At 57.7% G+C, this 17016-nt stretch overlaps 1 protein-coding gene across 2 annotated transcripts in view; it reads left to right on the top strand.

Annotated features, from left to right (window-relative positions):
• LPCAT1 (lysophosphatidylcholine acyltransferase 1) overlaps positions 1-16277 on the top strand; it is a 46087-nt gene extending 29810 nt beyond the window's left edge. For both annotated transcript variants that reach the window (XM_032415303.1, XM_032415304.1), the window contains exons 6-14: positions 121-179; positions 2264-2298; positions 3519-3573; positions 5718-5800; positions 8912-9037; positions 9625-9778; positions 10816-10914; positions 12483-12621; positions 14225-16277. In XM_032415303.1, the coding sequence (XP_032271194.1) occupies positions 121-179; positions 2264-2298; positions 3519-3573; positions 5718-5800; positions 8912-9037; positions 9625-9778; positions 10816-10914; positions 12483-12621; positions 14225-14409 (935 nt within the window). In that variant the 3' untranslated portion in view covers positions 14410-16277. The remainder of the gene's footprint in view (positions 1-120; positions 180-2263; positions 2299-3518; positions 3574-5717; positions 5801-8911; positions 9038-9624; positions 9779-10815; positions 10915-12482; positions 12622-14224) is intronic.
• The last annotated feature ends 739 nt before the right edge of the window (positions 16278-17016 follow it).

Raw genomic sequence — 17016 nt, 5'->3', positions numbered from 1 at the left:
CCTGTGACCATTCACCAGGAAGGGGGGCAGAAACGCTGCTTTCCTCCAGGACCAGCGTGAGACGGGCCCCCGGCGGAGGAGCTCTGCCCTCGAAGTGAGATGACGCCCCTTTCCCCGCAGGTGCCTTCATCCCTGGAGTTCCCGTGCAGCCTGTGGCTCTCCGATACCCGAATAAACTGGTCAGTGTGTTTCCTGGGGTCACAGTGACCTGCCTGGGAATGAGAATCCCCGGCGGCTCAGCAGGTCATTTCTAGCCAATCCGCGATTCCAGGACCGCTCCAGTGTTCGTGCAGGAAGGGCTGTGGTCACGGGTCATGGGGCGGTGGCCCTTCCTCCCCGCTGATCGGTCCTGCCGAGTTGATGTGAGCCATCCGCCCTCGTCCTCAGCAGCCTTAGCTCCCTGTTCACCTGGGAAACAGGAGCATTGAGAGAATCTAAGTTCTGAAAGGCTGGGGGCAGCGGGCGGGAAAGGCGTAAGCGACTCTGTATTGAATCTGCCTCTGTGTGCGGAGGTCTTCGCTTGTTATGTCAGAGCAAAGTAAAAGAGGGGGCGTTTGGGGCTCCGAGTGCCTGGGTGATCTTGACAGGCCCCCCAGCTCGGGGGAGGCAGGAAGGCCGGAAGAAGCCTCCGCGGGTTGTGGTCAGAGCCCCACCGCATATCTGTCTGAGCATCCGCAGCTGTCCCTTCCCCCGGGGGCCCTGTGGATGTGCCACACGCATCCGGTTCAGTGGGCCGCACTCCCCAGGGCAGGCACTGAGCTCCAGTGGGTGCAGTTCGGCGCCGGCTGCATCTCACTTCTGCCGTGACCCCGTCCTGGTGGATGTCCTTGCCCCTGCATCGGCATCAGGCTCTCACCGCCGAGACTCGTGTCCCCGGGCCCTGTGTGGACGCGGGTGCACTGGACTGTTTCTTGATGGGGGACACGTGAGTTGGATTTGTTCACTGCACTGAGCTTTCTCCCTGTCATGGTGCGTCTTCATGACGACAAAAAAGAAACTCAGCAGTCACAACATGGTGCGGTCTGGAGTTGCTAGTCTAGATGGAGGCAGAATTACGTGTGACATCTGTGGGCATGAGGGGCCGGCCCCCCACCTCTGGGCCAGACCCGGAGGGTCCCAGGTTTGCACACCAGACCCTGTGCCTACAGGTGCACACGGCACAAAAGAGGGTCTCCAAGGGGTCCGTCGGTAGATGTCGGTCAGAACCCGTAGCCGCACAAACTGACAGATAAAATGACTGACGTGCCCACCGGAAGCTCTGAAGAGGCGCATTCATTAGCCAGCGTCTGAGACTAAGAGAATCGTCAGTGTGTGGAATTCTAGATTTTGTATTTCTTTAAGCTTGTTTCGTCAACTTACTTGAAGCAGATTGCCTCTGCTGGGTTGTCAGTTGTCAGAGCAGCAGAACGGCTGCTTTGCTCACTCATCCCATCGGTCTGTGTCGCATTCGGCAGCGGCCTAGCTTCAGGGAGAACCACCACTAACAGCTTTGCGCGCAGGCCCGCCCGTGTGGAGGACGAGTGCTGAGGGCAGGTCGGGGGCCGGGGAAGCCCTTGTGGTGGGTGGCTTTTCAGGCGTCCGTGGGAAGCCAGCAGGTGGGTATCAGGATTTCGGAAGAAAGAAGCCCAGTGTCAGGGTAGAAACAGGGTGTGTGTCCTCCCACGTCCCCACCTAGGTGGCTGGTGCAGCAGCCAAAACTGCAGATGGGGGGCGCCCACGACACTCGGGGTCCTGGGCACGCTTGGGGCTCTGCAGTGGTTTCTTCTCCCTCCCAAGCCTCGGCTCATCTGCTAGGCGTCTCTGGCCCAGAGTGGAGGCCAGGGCCTTGGGGGTACGGGTGGGTGTGGGTTGGAGTGAGCCTCATGTGGCAGGTGATGGTGATGGCAGGGCAGGTGTCACGGGGACTGCTCGCAAAAAGCAGGGTCCTGCGCTGTGGACTGATATTGGCAGGGACGCCTTGAACACGGGAGGGCAGAAAATGGAACTGGGGCAGCATCTCAGGCGGATGTCAGAATTGCAGACCTCGGAGCCGTGGGAGGAGAGGAGTGTGTCTGGGTGGCCTGGAGGTGATGAGCACCCGTCTGCTCCCTTGTCCCAGAGTGGGCTTGGGAGGAAGAAGGGCACCAGCACCTCTGGGGTCAGAGGTGGGCCGGGTTGAGGGCCAGGACAGAGGGTGGGCACACCGTGGAAGGAAGGGCTCATGAGGGAACTCCGGGTGCCTGATTTCCAGCTGTGATTCATTTTGCTCCTTTCTTGCCCCCAGGACACCATCACGTGGACCTGGCAAGGCCCCGGAGCGTAAGTCAGACCCTGTAGTGTCTTGTGTGTCCTGTCCTGCTGGGAAAGCACAGGGGCCACTCAAGTGACTGCCCTGCATTCTGGGCACTTCTGCAAATGTGGATCCTCAGAACACATAACCCCCGGCTGTCTGACAGCAGTCAGGGTCTGCCCGCTGTGAAAACTAAGTGTGGAGGCCTGGCCTGTTTGCACACTCCTGGGTTCCAGGACCCAAGTTAATGGTCTTCAACTCCAGAGGGAAGGTGACTGTGAGTGCTCTTTCGTCCCCACGTGTGCCTGTCGGCTCAGTAGCCACCATCCCATCCGCACCGCACCCCGCAGCTCCTGGAAAAGAAAGGGGAACTGCAGGGACGGTCCTCCTCTTAAACAGCTGCACGGGGGAGGCTCGGGTTCTAGGACCGCAGGCCTCCGTGGTGCAAGCCTTTGACCTGGTGCAGCAGAAGGGTGGGTGGTGGGGCCAGGCAGAGCCCTCCCCTGGGCACGGCATTTGGAACGGATGCTGGGGAGGGGAGGTGCCCCGAGGGGCAGCATATGTGGGTGCTGCTGCTAGCCCTGCTGAGGCCAGAGGGTGGAGGGTGGAGGGTGAGAAGCCAGGGGGACGCTGGGAGAAAGGTGGGAAGGGCTCCTTTGGGCCTTGGTAGCCAGGCGTGGGCCTGGCAGTGATAGGGCAGGAGTCGGGTATGTACAAGAGAGAGTTAAGAGGACAGTTGTCCACTGCGGAGAGGAGCCATGGCCCAAGGACAAGAGACTCCAGATGGCTCCCCATTTCCAGCTTCTGCAAATAAAGGGTGGTGATGCCGGTTGGGGTCAGGAGCTCTGGGGCCGGCCTTGGGGGTGGCATGACTCAGGGCCTGTTGAGTCTGCATTGCCTGGGGACAGCCAGGTCTGGGACAGTGTCACGTAGAGGAGGTTTCCTGAGCCAGAAGACACACTTGGGCAACGGGGGCCTGCAGGGCAGAGGAGAGCTGCAGGAGTGGGTGCATTTGTTGGGACAGTGAGGGACCCTGACTAGTAAGAGGAGCCCCGTCCTCATCACAGTGTTGTAAGGCTCGGCTCTGGGCTGAGGGAGGCACAGCGTCCCCTGGGAAATTAACTGCCCAGCAGTGCCCTCTGCAGGGGACAGGCGTCTGGGGAGTGTGCTCCAGAATTGGAAGTAATTTAATTAAAAGACATTGAGAATCTTTTAACCAATGCTGTAAATCTGTTTGTTCATTTTTAAGGTTGAAAATCCTGTGGCTCACGCTGTGTCAGTTCCACAATCGAGTGGAAATCGAGGTTTGTACAGATGCAGCGTTAAACAGCGTTACGCGCGGGTCTGTAAGGACGCAGAGCCAGAGTGCTGTGTGAGCTGCCCGATGCAGTGTGGGACGCGTGACGGCGGGGTCCGCGCAGCTGTGGGACGCGTGACGGCGGGGTCCGCGCAGCTGTGGGACGGCGTGACGGCGGGGTCCGCGCAGCTGTGGGACGGGTGACGGCGGGGTCCGCGCAGCTGTGGGACGTGTGACGGCGGAGTCCGTGCAGATCCGCTGTTACGGGACGTCTGTGGGCGCCGGCACCCTGCGGAGCGATCCCGTTACGTTGTCCCCGTGCATCTGTGTGCACACGGTATTACACGGTGTTACCTTGCGGATGCCGTGTTCTGTCGGCGTCTGTACGAAGACAACATGATGTTATCTGTGTGGCCGTGAGGTTTTACTGGTGTCTGCAGATACAGTGCGATGCGGGCATCTCTAGAGATAGTGTTGGTATCTCCACAGACACGACGTGCTACATGTCACGTTGCTGTCCGTACAAATACAACATTGTGTGTCATCTGTCTTGCTTTGAAACCTTTCCACTTCTCTCTGCTCCTCACAGGTACTTCGGTATGGTTTTTCATCAGTCACATTGTGTCTCTTGCATGATTTTGCAAGAATCAAATAGGTCTTTAAAAATCAACACGGAAGTTAAACCCTCCTTTTATTATGGTTAGCGTAGCTTAAAGGCATTTAAAATTGGCACATGTGCGGTGAATTACGTCTTGGCATTTTTACATGATACCGATGCTGCCGGGTTCATATGGCAGATCTGTCGTCCTGTCATTCTCTGTCTAGTCCGTGGACAGATCACATAACCTGCCTCCAGCTTTCAGCCCGTTGTATGTCCCAAAGTCATGATACCCATTCTCTCGGCTCAATTCAATAGCCACGTTTCTGTAGCCTGTACGTTTTATCCAAGTGGATGAGGAATAGAGTCTCTTTTCTTAAAAGGGAATCAGTCAGCTACTCTGCCCCTGAAAAGGGAGCCCAAACACAACGGAAAGGGTTTAATGAGGCAGTTTGCTACCTTCTGATAAAAGTTGCAGAGTTGCACTGAATTTACATGGATTTCAGCCAGGTTCCAGATTTTTCACTTCAGTACAACATAAGCCACTTAATTACAACACACTGAGCCAAAAGGTCCCTGGCCCGAGTCCAAGGGTGGCAGCCATCCACGTAGAATGTTACATGTGGCTCATCTGCAGCTGGCGGGGAAGCAGCCGTGCAGCGGGGCTCAGGGGAGGACGCCTCCAGTGTGCACTTCTCTATTTCAGGCCTCAGTTCCAGTTTTCAGAGTTGGTTTTTATTTTTTAAGATTTAATTATTTGTCAGAGAGAGAGAGCGAGCGAGCACAAACAGGGGGAGCGGCAGAGGGAGAAGCAGGCTCCCCGCGGAGCAGGGAGCCTGATGTGGGGCTTGATCCCAGGACTCTGGGATCATGACCTGAGCCGAACGCAGATGCTTGACCGACTGAGCCACCAGGCATCCCCACAGTTTTCAGAGTTTAAAGGAAACTCTGACTTTCTGAAGCCCCTCTAAGTGTCTTCACTCGTTCTGTGCTGACAGGTAGCAGTGCTGACGGGAGCACCTGCCACGATTTCCGTGGTGTGTGGTATACAGTGGGGGGAATGCCTGAAACCACGTGGTGGGAACTGACAAGGCTTCGGGGTGTCCCCGTATTGTTGTGTGTCCGTATTAAAGAAAAAGGGCTCAGTGATGTTTGCCTTTCTGCACAGTGGAGTTGGCAGCCGAGTGTGGGGCTTATTTAACAATGTGTTGTGTTCTCCCCAACACAAGCGGAGACTTTTAGAAAGAGGAGCACACATGTAATTCTTGTGCACCCCAAGAGAAGGCTTCCGTGTGAAATCAGAAATACGGAGTGCCCTGGCAAGCACGAGCTTCTGTCTCAGGGGAGCGAGCGGTCCTGAGGAATCGTGGGTTGTGTTCACACGCATGTACATGTGCGTTTGTGTGCGTGTGCATGTGCGCGCACACCGTGGCCACATTGAAGGTGGTTCTGATGGAAGCTGCTCTGACAGATCTTCATTGTGTTAGACTCATGACTGCACTGTGGTGGGCTTGTGATGCGCATGGAAGTAACGCAGCTCTCTTTGTGCTCAGTTCCTCCCCGTGTACAGCCCTTCGGAGGAAGAGAAGAAGGACCCCGCGTTGTACGCCAGCAACGTGCGGCGCGTCATGGCCGAGTGAGTGCCCCGCGTCCTGCCGTGTCAGAGCCAGAGTCCGCGGCGTCCTCCGAACACCCTCGTCCCCTGGGAACCCTCGGGGTATTAGGGTGCCCGTTCATGGCTGGTTCCTCCTTAGCATGGCACAAAACATAGTGGCATTCGGAAAACAGGTCTTTGAGGAGCGAATGAGTAAGTGCTGACTGCGTGTGGGCAGGCGCTGTGCTCGGCCGCTCTGCACCCCCGGTCTCTGCCGGGTCCTGCTTCTGGAGCTGCGTCATCGTCACTTAACTTCATAAATTTCACCTGTGTGGTAGGAACCGGTCACCAGGGCGCCGGGTCTGTGCACGCGATGGGGGTGCCAGCCCTGCCTGGCAGCCCGCGGGACGATCTCTTCACGTTCTTCATCTGCTCGTGTGGTCTTTGCTGGTGCTCTTATTCCATCTTACCAGATTCAGTGTGGGAACTGTACGCTGATCTCCTAAGATAATGTGCGCTAATTCCACGACAAGTGAGCGTGCCGTTCGAAGTTTCTTGCTTCCTGATTCCACACCGTTCCCGGCTATCTTGGATGGGGTGACATCAGCCTGCGCCCTGCGTTTCTTCCTCCCTTCCTACCCTCACCTGCCCTGTTCCGTCTTCTCTCTCCTCCTCTCTTCTGCTCCCGGGCAGCAGAGGCCGCCTCTGCGTTTGGCCACCGTGGTGCGGGGTGGGGGGGGGGGGCTCAGCAGCTCCACAGGCATGCCCCCCCCCCTCGTGGGAGGTTCGTGTGGCTCTGGAGGGGTTTTCCCTGCACTGTGGCCGAGCTGGTGTGACCGAGGTGTGAAGTCAGCCCCATCCCCTCACTGTGTGCCCATCAGACCGCCCACATTCATGTATTTTGTGAGACTGTACTAAGCAAAATCATAACCTCAACATATGTAAATTAAAACTTTGCGGGGTATTCAGACATTGTCCGCACGCCCCTCAGGAAGGTAGGTGCTAGGGACAGAGTCCAGTGGGGCGCCCCCAGCCTCCTCGGGCATCCACTCGCCAGAATTCATCTGCTCACTCTCGGAATCCCACACCAGGACGCATGGAGAGCAGTCGGCTGTCAGGATGCACTTGACTCTCAATTTGGGGGAAGTCAGGGTGTTCAACCTCTTGATAAAGAAATAATCTCCATGGAATCAAAGGTTTGACAGGTTAGGTGTAAATTTTTTTAGATCACATTCAAATAAATTAGCTAATTATATTAGAAATATATATATATCGTAAATTCTCTATGTTAACGGAAGAGAAGCATCTTAACATCAAATGGAAAAGGGCAGATTAGCCACTGGGCATCCCCCGGCCCCAGCAGCCATGGGAGAACCCAGAAACGTGGAAGTGGGTCCTTGCACCCACCGAGAACGGCCCAGGCCCCGTGAGCATCGCGGGCAGCCCGAGTGCGCCTCCTCCTGCCTCCTTGTGGGGTAACCCGAGATGCTCCTGGTAATCCCGGCTTCTGTCCCCACATGACGGTACCCCGGCTGCCGAGCGGGGTCGTACTAGCTGTGGAAGAAAGACTTCGAAGCCCCTGTGTCCTAGCCACGATTGCACGGTACCGTCATGGCAGGGAGGAACTACTGTGGAGATGATTAAAAGCCCATTCGGTTATTGGGGGAGGGGGCTTAGTTTTAAATACTTGGCACATTTTCTACCATTGTTTCCTTTAATAGAAGAAGGGCATTTTTCATGAGATCTGATGCAGGTCTTTAGAATGGCTGAGCTCTGACTTCGGGGCACCGCCCGCCCCGATGAAGGCGACCCCCGGTCACCCCCAAGATGAGTTGAGCTTCCAAGTTAGACACTCGGTGGGGTGGTGTCCTCGACACCGGCTGCACGTTGCTTCCTAGCAGGGGGAAACCACAGTGATACTCAGCTAACCGCAAAGCTTGGGGGAGCCCCAGGTTCTGTGTGATTGGACTTTGGGGTCCACTGCTAAGCATTCATGTTTAGTGTCAGATGTGGACTTGAAGCATTGTCTTTCTGTGCGTGTCAGCGTTCAGAGTGCTCGCCACCCAGTGGCTCCCAGTACAGACATCTGTGTGGCAGGGTGCTTCTGTGGGCGAGCGTGAGAACTCTGGTCCCGCAGCGCCCTGGGGCGAGCGCCCGGGGCCATAGCGCCCCTGCTTGGACCCCCATCGCCTCCCCCCTCTTTCCCCCGGGTTCTGTCCTGCACGGGCGCTGCCCAGATGCCCCTTCTTGGGGAGGGACACGTGGGAGCGGATGGGAGAGATGGTTTTTCCTGTCTGTGGACAGCTTGGGGGGACGAAGCCTGTCCTCCTCCACGTGTCCAGACCCAGGGGAAGTTTTCAGGGCGTCCCTCCCACGAGGCCTTCCCGGCTTTATCTCACGGAGCACAGGCTGCGGCGAGGGCTTCTGCCATCTGCTGGGGCTTTCTCTGCTGGAATGGCGGGAGACGGCCTTGCTGCGTCCCCAGCAGCCGAAGGGACAGAGCACTACTCACGACCGCCTAACGAGCCCCTACGGGCTCGAGAACGGTTCACCGGCCTGGCAGACATCTTCACAGATGCCTGTGCTTTAGTCCAGTCTTAAACGTTGGCTTCGTTCTGGACACTTCCTCCTGCTTCCTGGAGTTCTTTCCTCACCCCAGTGCCGCCAACTCCCCGGGGCTTTCCGGAGCGAAGCCGCCGACCTCCAGCTGCGGCTCTGCGTGGGCCTCCCACGTTCTCGGGAAGTTGTTCTTTCCGTGGCCTGCACGGCCGCCCTGGACACCACCTGTATTCGTAGCAATTTCTTCCTGTTTAACTAAAACAAGGTTTATGGGAGCCACAAAATTAGCACGCGGATACCCCTGCAAAAGCATGACTTGCAGATAAGCTTCATGAGCCCCAGAGGGAGGGATCGCCGACCCCAAGTGCATGTCCTCACGCACAAGCCACGGCCTGCCTCAGACGCACGGGGTCTCGGTGGGACGTGGGACGGGTGCCACTGTGGCGTGGACGGGGTCAGGAGCCACTGGGCAGGGGCCTGGGAAGTGGGGCCTGCGTTACTTTGATGCAGCTCCCTCTCCCGTGGTCACCTTGAGCCGTCCTCCTCGCTCTGCTGCTCTGGGGGCGCTTGAGCGAGATGCCCTCCTCTTTGCAGGGCCCTGGGCATCTCCGTAACCGACTACACGTTTGAGGACTGCCAGCTGGCCCTGGCGGAAGGACAGCTCCGTCTCCCCGCGGACACCTGCCTTCTAGAATTTGCCAGGCTGGTGAGGGGCCTGGGGTGAGTGTGGCGCTTTTTCTTTTCAAACCCCTCCCTCACGCGCTGTGGTTTATCTGGCCACGCTAGTGGGGTTCGCTCAGGAATGGGAGAGTTCTGAACAGCACTGCCGAGATGCTTTTTCTAAGACGGGAAGCTTCCAGAAACTTGTGTCAGGCCCTCCCAGGGGCCCCCACCCCTGCCGTTGTTGGTGACCAAGCCGGAGATCGCGGTGGGTGCTGAGGGCCAGCTGGGCCTTCAAGCCGAGAGAGGTGCTTGTGCTCAGGGTTTGTGGGAGCTTTCCACGTGTCCACGTCAGTCCGCGTAGAAGTCTCATAACTCTCCGTGCTCAGCACAGCGGTCCCAGCCGACGGTCACACCCACCTGCCCGAGGGGGTCCGCAGAGCGGACAGGGCGTCACCCCCGTGTAGACGCTGAGGCAGAATACATGGTGTGCCTTCAAGTTATTAGAACACATTTTGTTGAAAATGAACTTGCTGCTCACTGTAGAAGCAATTTCAATATTTTGTTGAGTCTCGTTACAGTAAATCTCCTGTTTTTGGCATTCTGTAATTTTAATGAAAAATATCTTTTCCTCTTTTTGTGTGTAGGTTAAAACCAGAAACACTTGAGAAAGATCTGGATAAATACTCCAAAAGCGCCAAGATGCAGAGGGGAGGAAAGTTGGGTCTCCCTGAGTTTGCGGAGTACCTGGGCGTCCCTGTCTCGGACACACTGGAGGACATGTTCTCCCTGTTTGATGAGGTGGGGCCGTCACCCTGGGAGGGGTTTCGTGGCCAGACCTCCAGCTTTCAGATGTGTATTGTTTCCTAATAAGCATTGTTTGGGGATTTGGGAAGTAGAGAGGGAAAACGGGCCCCCCTTGCCCCGACCAGCCCCCCGTCCCTTGGGTATTTTCTCCCATGCTTTTAAATGCACATAGAAGTTTGACATTTAAGTTGACATTTGCGATAAACCTGTAGTTTGGGGTTTTAAATTTTTTAGGCTAAAAAGCCTAAAAATATCAGAGTGTTCCCTCCTCCAGAAATCCAGAATTTCTAGGTAGTGGGCCTCTTTCCCGATGATGGGTGTACGGGGTCACCATCGGCCTCCTGCCAAGTGCGTGAGGACTGTCCCCGTGCGGTGCCGCACGCACGTCCGCCGGCCACGCCCGTAACCAAGAAACCCATCGTGTCTGGACGAGGAGTCCACATCTGCCAGCGCAGCCCTGGACATGGGTGGCCCTCCCGGGCGTGGGGGTGGGAGACAGTGCTCCGGCAGCCGCCTCTGCCCTGGGTCCACCCCTTGGCTCGTCCCACTCACTGCGGTGGCCCGTTTGTTGGAAGCAGCGCCTGTCCTGTGGTGACCCCCAGGGTCACTGAGGACCTGCTGCATGGAGCTCGGTGAGTGTCCAGCGGGCCAGGCCTGGGCATTGACCACATCGTCGCCCGGGACCCGCCTTCATTCTACACGCTCACCTCTCTGCCAAATGCGACTGGGTTCTCAGAACACGAGTGCGCCCCTTGCCGCACGCTGGGGTTTTCCTCGAAGGAAAGCCTTAGCGGGTGGCATGAACTTCCTTACGCTTCGTGCGCCAGTCTCCTGGACTCTGAAAATCGACCATAATGGCCTAAAAAGGGTGTGTGGTGTGGCCACCTTGCAAAAGCCAGGTGGTTATGAATGTTCTTCCAAAATCCTCCTTTGGTGGCGGCAGAGAAGGTCCAGGAATGAGTGTTCAAACCCAGCTCCCCCCACCCGCGGGAGGGTCTGAGCTGTCCCCTGAGGGCGTGTCTCGTTCCCAGAGTGGAGAGGGCAGGATGGACCCTCGGGAGTACGTGGTCGCCCTGTCTGTCGTCTGCCGGCCGGCCCGGACTCTGGACACCATCCAGCTCGCGTTCAAGGCAAGTGTGGCGTTTATGGGAGTTTAATTTGTAGGGACAGTGAGACACGGGGTCACGGCAGGCCGCGCCTCCATTTTCACAGCTCCTTATCACACGGGCAGACGTACTCTCTGCCTGACTGCTATTTTCACGGGAGCTTCTATCAGCCATTGTTGTACAAATGCCCCCAAACCTCCTCGAATCAATTTCCGCCTGCAGTTCGTAATCCACACTCACGTGAAGGGCGTGGAGGAGGGTCTTCGTGAGTTCCAGCGTGCCTGGACAGGGCTGGTGAGTGCCCCACGCCAAGTGGTGTGACACATCCATCCTGTGCAGCCCCACACCTCTCAGCTCTCCCAGCTCGACCTCTTCATCAGCCCATTGACTTAGGGTGCGAAGGAGCTCCCTGTCCAGAGCCGAGCCATTCACCCCTGCTGCAGGGATTCTCAGTCTGGGAGACACCCATAATGGGGTCCCCGCTCACCTGCGGATTCACCTGGCTGGCTTCACCAGGACACCGTCAGCTAGGACAGAGCTGGGCTGGCTTTACTCACCTAGAAACACATTTTGTCAGGGTCTCAGAATGGGTACTTCTTGCAGGTGCAACTCACGTTAACCAGATTCATGAGAACCTGAGGTATGAGCCAGCTGGATGCTTGTCTCTCACTGCTTAGAGAATGCCCCTTCCTTGTTTATGACCCCAGCAGCCCCTCCCCAGAGCATCACTGGGAAACCCCCTCGGTGCACGGTGCCTTACGTGGATCACACCAGGAGAATTAACCGGCTGACTGATATTTGGTGGGCCCTGTCTAGGAAGGCCTGACCTGCCTCCTCCAGCCTGAGCAGGCTAGCTCTGAGGGCCCGAGGCCTGCACCTGGCTCGTGGCCCCTCTGCGCTCCTGCCTTCAGCACACCCCATTGTGATGGACCCCAACCCGGCACCTTCTCTGCTGTCCGCTTGTAGTCTGCTCTGGGAACAGTGGCCGTGCTTGGCTTGTGTCTCGGAACACGGAGCAGACCGTTTTCCAGGCAGCCCTGCCGAGGCTCCTGCCTGCGGGGCAGGCTTGCCGGCTGCGGAAGGAGGTGGATCCGGGGCAGGCGCACCCCCCGAGGCCGCCTTGCTGGGCCTGCCTGGCGGGGCGGACATCCTCGCCCTGCAGGGGACGCACACCGTGGCTCACGGCACGCCCCAGCCCTTCGGTGCCTTTCTGTCGGTCACTTGCCAGAACCAGAGCAGAAGCTGTTGGGAGGAGGGTCCGTGGGTCGGCCACCTCCTGAAGGTCAGGCCCGGCGGTGGCTCGTGCGTGTTACTGAGCAGAGGCCCGTGAGCCCCCACCTATGCCAGCAAGCCCAGGGTGCCGGCTCCATCCCTGACCCAGGGACACACGCTGCTGCCTGGAGGCCCCTCTAGTGGGCGGGCGGGCCGTGTGCTCAGAGCTCAGGACCACGTGGGGGTCCGTTTGTGAGCGGAGTTCCGGCTGTTCCGAAGCAGTGGGGTCAGGGCCTGCTCGAGAGCTGGGAACCCCGTGAGCAGGAGAAACGGCCTGCACAGCTGGGGGGTCATGGGGTGACGCCGGCCTCTGCCTGCAGATGTACGGGTCACAGGACGGAGACATCGATGAGGACGCCCTGTCCAGCATCCTCAAGACTGCCTTAGGGGTGGCAGAGCTCAGCGTGACCAACCTTTTCCGGGCCATCGACCAGGAGGGGACAGGGCGGATCACATTTGGTGAGTGGCCTGGGAGCAGGGGGAGGAGGGCCCCATTGTACGGGGGGTGTGCTCAGGAGGCGGGGCTCAGGGACACAGTGCAAGCGAAGCCCATGCGTGCTCACCAGGGCACCGTGTTGTCTTGTGCAACACAAAATTCCCAGAAGGAAGATTCTTCCTCAAGCCCGGCAGGAACGGGTTAGGGGATTTTGAGTCCGATCTGTGCAGGGGACGAATAGAGCCAGATCCGACGCCCAAGCTTGGAGCCCCAGATGCACGCCGTCCCTGGGGGCTGCAGACTCTGTGTGCTGAGGCAGCCCACGGGGGTCCATGATCCGGGTCCCCTGTGGAAGTAGGGAGCCTGCCCCATCGGGACTGACCGCGGTGGGCATGTCCTCGTGGGCTGGGGGGGTGGCTCATCAGTTTTAGCCACACAAATTGGGACAGCTACGATCCTCAGGGACTCAGACCTGAAAAACCCACTTGCAGGCTGAGGTGAAGGGGTCTGGGGCAGTAGGATCCCTGGAAGGCAGCCCCCCTCGGCGGGCCCGCCAGTGTGCACATTTGGTAATGAATGTATTCTCGCTAAAAAAGAGTAGACATTTGCTCAGAAAAGGTCATTGTTCATGTCTTGTTTGGACGTGTTTTTAAAATTGCATCCAAATGTCAGACACGAGTGTGTATGTTGATTTAGTGTGTGTGTGTGTGTGTGTGTGTGTGTGTGTGTGTGTGTCCACCTGCACAAAGACCGTGCGCCCTGGTGCGTTTGGGTAGTGGTGGTGCTGGGCTCGCTCACAGTGAGCACTGACCAGCTGCAGACATGCCCCAGTGAGTCGTTCTGTGTCCCCCAGGGGAGCACGGGCGGTTTCCCTGAGGTCTGTCGTCTCCCACACCCAGGCCTGTGAGTGTCACCAAGCTCCTGGAGGGCACTCTGCACCCCAGGACCGGGCCCCAGGGCTGTCGGGAGAGGCACAGGCTGAGCCGCTCGGGCCCCGCGACCAGCTCGGACGGTGGCCGGCCTCCCGTGCACGCATGCCTGGTCTCCCCAGATCGTGGCGTGTCCCTCGACAAGACCTGCCTTGCAGAGATAAGGTCCTCACGTGGACGCTTCGTCCTGTCCCCAAACCAGATCCCCTGATGAACAGCATCTCCCTCGCAGAATACCCAGAATACACCACTGAATTCAAAATCATGTTTTCTGTAGATTTCCCCCAAACAGGAATAGCTGAAAGGACAGAACAGCCTGCTGTGTCATGTGCAGCAGAGAAAAGGAGAGGGTCCCTCCTGTCCCCCTCCCCCTTCCCCCGCCCCTCTTCCCTTCCCCTCTGCTCCCCTGCCCTCCTTCCTCTCCTCCTCCCCTCCTCCCCATTCCCCTCCCTTCTGCCTCCCCTTCCCCCTGCCCTCCTCCCCATCTCCTCCAACCCTCTGCCCCTTCCTCCCCCCTCCCCTCTCTCCCTCCCCACTCCCCTCCCCCTCCCTCCCGCTCCCCCTCTCCTCTGAGGGCATGGATTCCAGCCCTACCTGAAGGCTATGAGGTCAAGGTGGCCCCTGCAGGCCCAGGGACGGGAGCCCCCGGATTCCAGACGTCTGCCCCCTGCCAACCCAGGTGCCTCTGTCTTTCCAGCTGACTTCTGCAGGTTCGCAGAAATGTTCCCCAACTTCGCAGAGGAGTACCTGTACCCCAAACAGACCCATTCGGACAGCAGTGCACAGACACCCCTCGCCCCAACCCCCAACGGCTTCTGTGCGGACTTCAGCCCTGAAAACTCGGACATTGGAAGGAAACCTTTCCGTAAGAAACTGGACTAGGACAGAAGGTTCTGGAGAGATGAGGCCTCTCTGCGGCCCTGTCACCACCCGCCTCCACCTGGCCGTGAGCCTGTTCGCGGTGACGCGGCTCGGCCTCGCTCTCCCGCGTGTTCTGTGCATGTACCGGCCTCGGGCCGGGTTCTGCGACACCCGGGTCCTTCTGACCCTGTTCCTTTGTGGAGAGCCCGCGTGAGGGTGGGGCTTCGCCGGCCGCGGGGCTGTGTGGGCCCCCGGGGGGGACTGTCCCGGCTCACTTCCCGCAGTCTTTCCTCGCGTCCCCGTTGGAGTCCGTGCTCGGTGGCTTGCGCACGTGGACGGGCCTCCACATGCACACGCGACACGCGGGAGACCAAGACGTGTCACGTGCGTTTCGATTCCAGCACAAATTCTCTGCCAGCCTGTGTGGGGGTCACAGCATGGCAGAGCCCTGTCTTTTAAACATTTCTATATTTGTGGGAACTCATGAGTATTTTATAAACTTCATTTAGATACTTCAGGAAGCATTCAACATTTTTTAAAAAAAAAAGAAAAATTGTTTTCTACTTCATTTTTCCTTTGAGGGTCAGAGGAAATCTATTTATAGGCCCTTTTTTGATAGAATCCGAGGCTGTATGGGGCTTTGACTTCAATCTCTTTCTGGCCTCTCTACCAGGTACATTCCTCCGCCTGGGTCCACCACACGCACCCGGCCCAGACGCCTTTTCTGCTTCTTTAATCCTTTTCAAATCCCCGTCTTTTTTATAAACGTTACCAGCTTGGTATTTCTGTTTAACGTAAGGTAATGGACTTCAGAGCCACGCAAATCCAGCCGAAGCGTTGCGCGGCGGGGAGGTGGGTGAGTTGGCAGGGGGTCGCGGCGGGTGGCCCTGGCTGGTGTGCTGAGCCTCCCGGAGGCCGGCGCCCGGTGACGGGCAGGTCCTGGCGGGAGGCTGGCGCCCTGCGCTCTGCCGCTGCCCACCGGGGCCTGCCCGCCGCCTCCCCGCGCCGCCGAGCTCGAGGCCGGCACCCGCCGGGCCTCAGGGAAGGCGTTGGGGCCGCCGCCCGAGTCAGGTGAGGGGCAGAGCCCCCACACACAGGAGGGGACGCCCTGGTGTTGCCCCCCCAGGCCCGGAGCTCGGCCCGAGGCACCGCATCCTTCCGACACAATTAGAGGTCTGCTCTTCAAGCACAAGGAGCACAGCCTCTAGTTGGGTCTGAAGCAAAGCCTCTCGTTTGCTTGGGGAAGAAAATTCTTCTGAATTTCTAAATGAATTGGATTTTGTATTTGGGCATCTCCATAGAAAGCGACCGCCAGGGCCGCCAGAAAAAATGTTTACAGACTTCCCGAGGCGTGCCCGGTGTGCGCTTCCAGCAGCCTCCCGGAGCGAGGGCAAGGCCCCGGCCTCCGTTCCTACAGCTGTGTCCGCCCCCCGCGAGCACGGCCCGCACGCACGGAGCCCAGATGCGGCTTTGGGAGCGCACGGTGATCAGCTTCTAGCTGCAGAATGCATCGAAATTCATTAGGAGAGAAAACATACAAGTGACCAATGAAGGAGGTAAATAAACTAAGATATTCTGTGGGGAGGGTCCGGCTCGCGGCTCCCGGCCTCGGCGTCTGTGGATGAAGGGCTTTTGAATGAAGTGCCGCTGGGCATTTTCAGGAAAACCCCTGATAAACAGACTTGGAATGGATGTTTACTCCTCCTGATCCTCTTCTGCACAGCGACCTAGGGTCGGTGGTGTTCCCAACTGTGAATGTATATAGTTTGGGAGGGAAATCCCTTTTGTGTGAGGTGGGGACGGAAGGGGCCCCACGAGGACTCGGGGCCCGGGGTGGGCGCCGTGAAACAGCTTTGGATTTTCAGTGGAATGAATAAAACATAGTCTTACCCACCTGAGGATGTATTTTGTTATGTGTGGCTTTTTATTAGAAAGATAACAGCAGGGGCGCTGGGGGGCTCAGTCCGGTAAGCGCCTTGACTTGATCTCAGCTCAGGTCTCAATCTCAGGGTCGTGAGCTCAAGCCCCACGCTGGGCTCCATGCTGGGGGTGGAGCCTGCTTAAAGAGAGAAAATAAATAAAATCAGAAAGAAAAGAAAGACAACAGCAGACATCTCTTAGGCCGTGACAGAGAACCAATCAAGATGGGGTTTCTCAGCAACTCGCCCAGCATGTGTGGAAAACACAGTAATTGAAATTCTGTAGAAAAACCTTTCTTGATCTCAGAGGGAAGGTCTGGAGCAGTTCGGCACCGTGGGGCGGTGGCCAACGTTTTAAGGCACTCAGATTGTATGGCTGTTTGCCTGCATGCTGGGTTGATTCTAGAATTTCTCTATTGAACACATACACCTTAAACACACTTCGTAAAGCCAAAACAAGACAGGATCTTGCATTCATTTCTCTCATCAAGGCAGTAAAAGGCCTAGAATTAGGAAAAATTGGGTCAAAGTATTATAATCCCCAAAACTAAAGGAAATAACGGTTAGGTAGCCGCTCGCTCCAAGGACCGAATACTATTTCTGGTCCTGCTCAGTAGCACGTGGAGAAGCGGGCTGTCCTGAGGGCGAGTGGCCTGACCCCGGCGACTTTTGTGCGTGCTGGGCTCGCCCACGTCCCAGGTGGGAACAG

Source organism: Phoca vitulina, unplaced genomic scaffold (genome assembly GCF_004348235.1).
Source record: "Phoca vitulina isolate PV1807 unplaced genomic scaffold, GSC_HSeal_1.0 scaffold17, whole genome shotgun sequence".
NCBI classification, from domain to species: domain Eukaryota; kingdom Metazoa; phylum Chordata; class Mammalia; order Carnivora; family Phocidae; genus Phoca; species Phoca vitulina.
The sequence above is the reverse complement of the archived record's forward strand: the minus strand, read 5'-3'. Positions and strand labels throughout refer to the sequence as shown.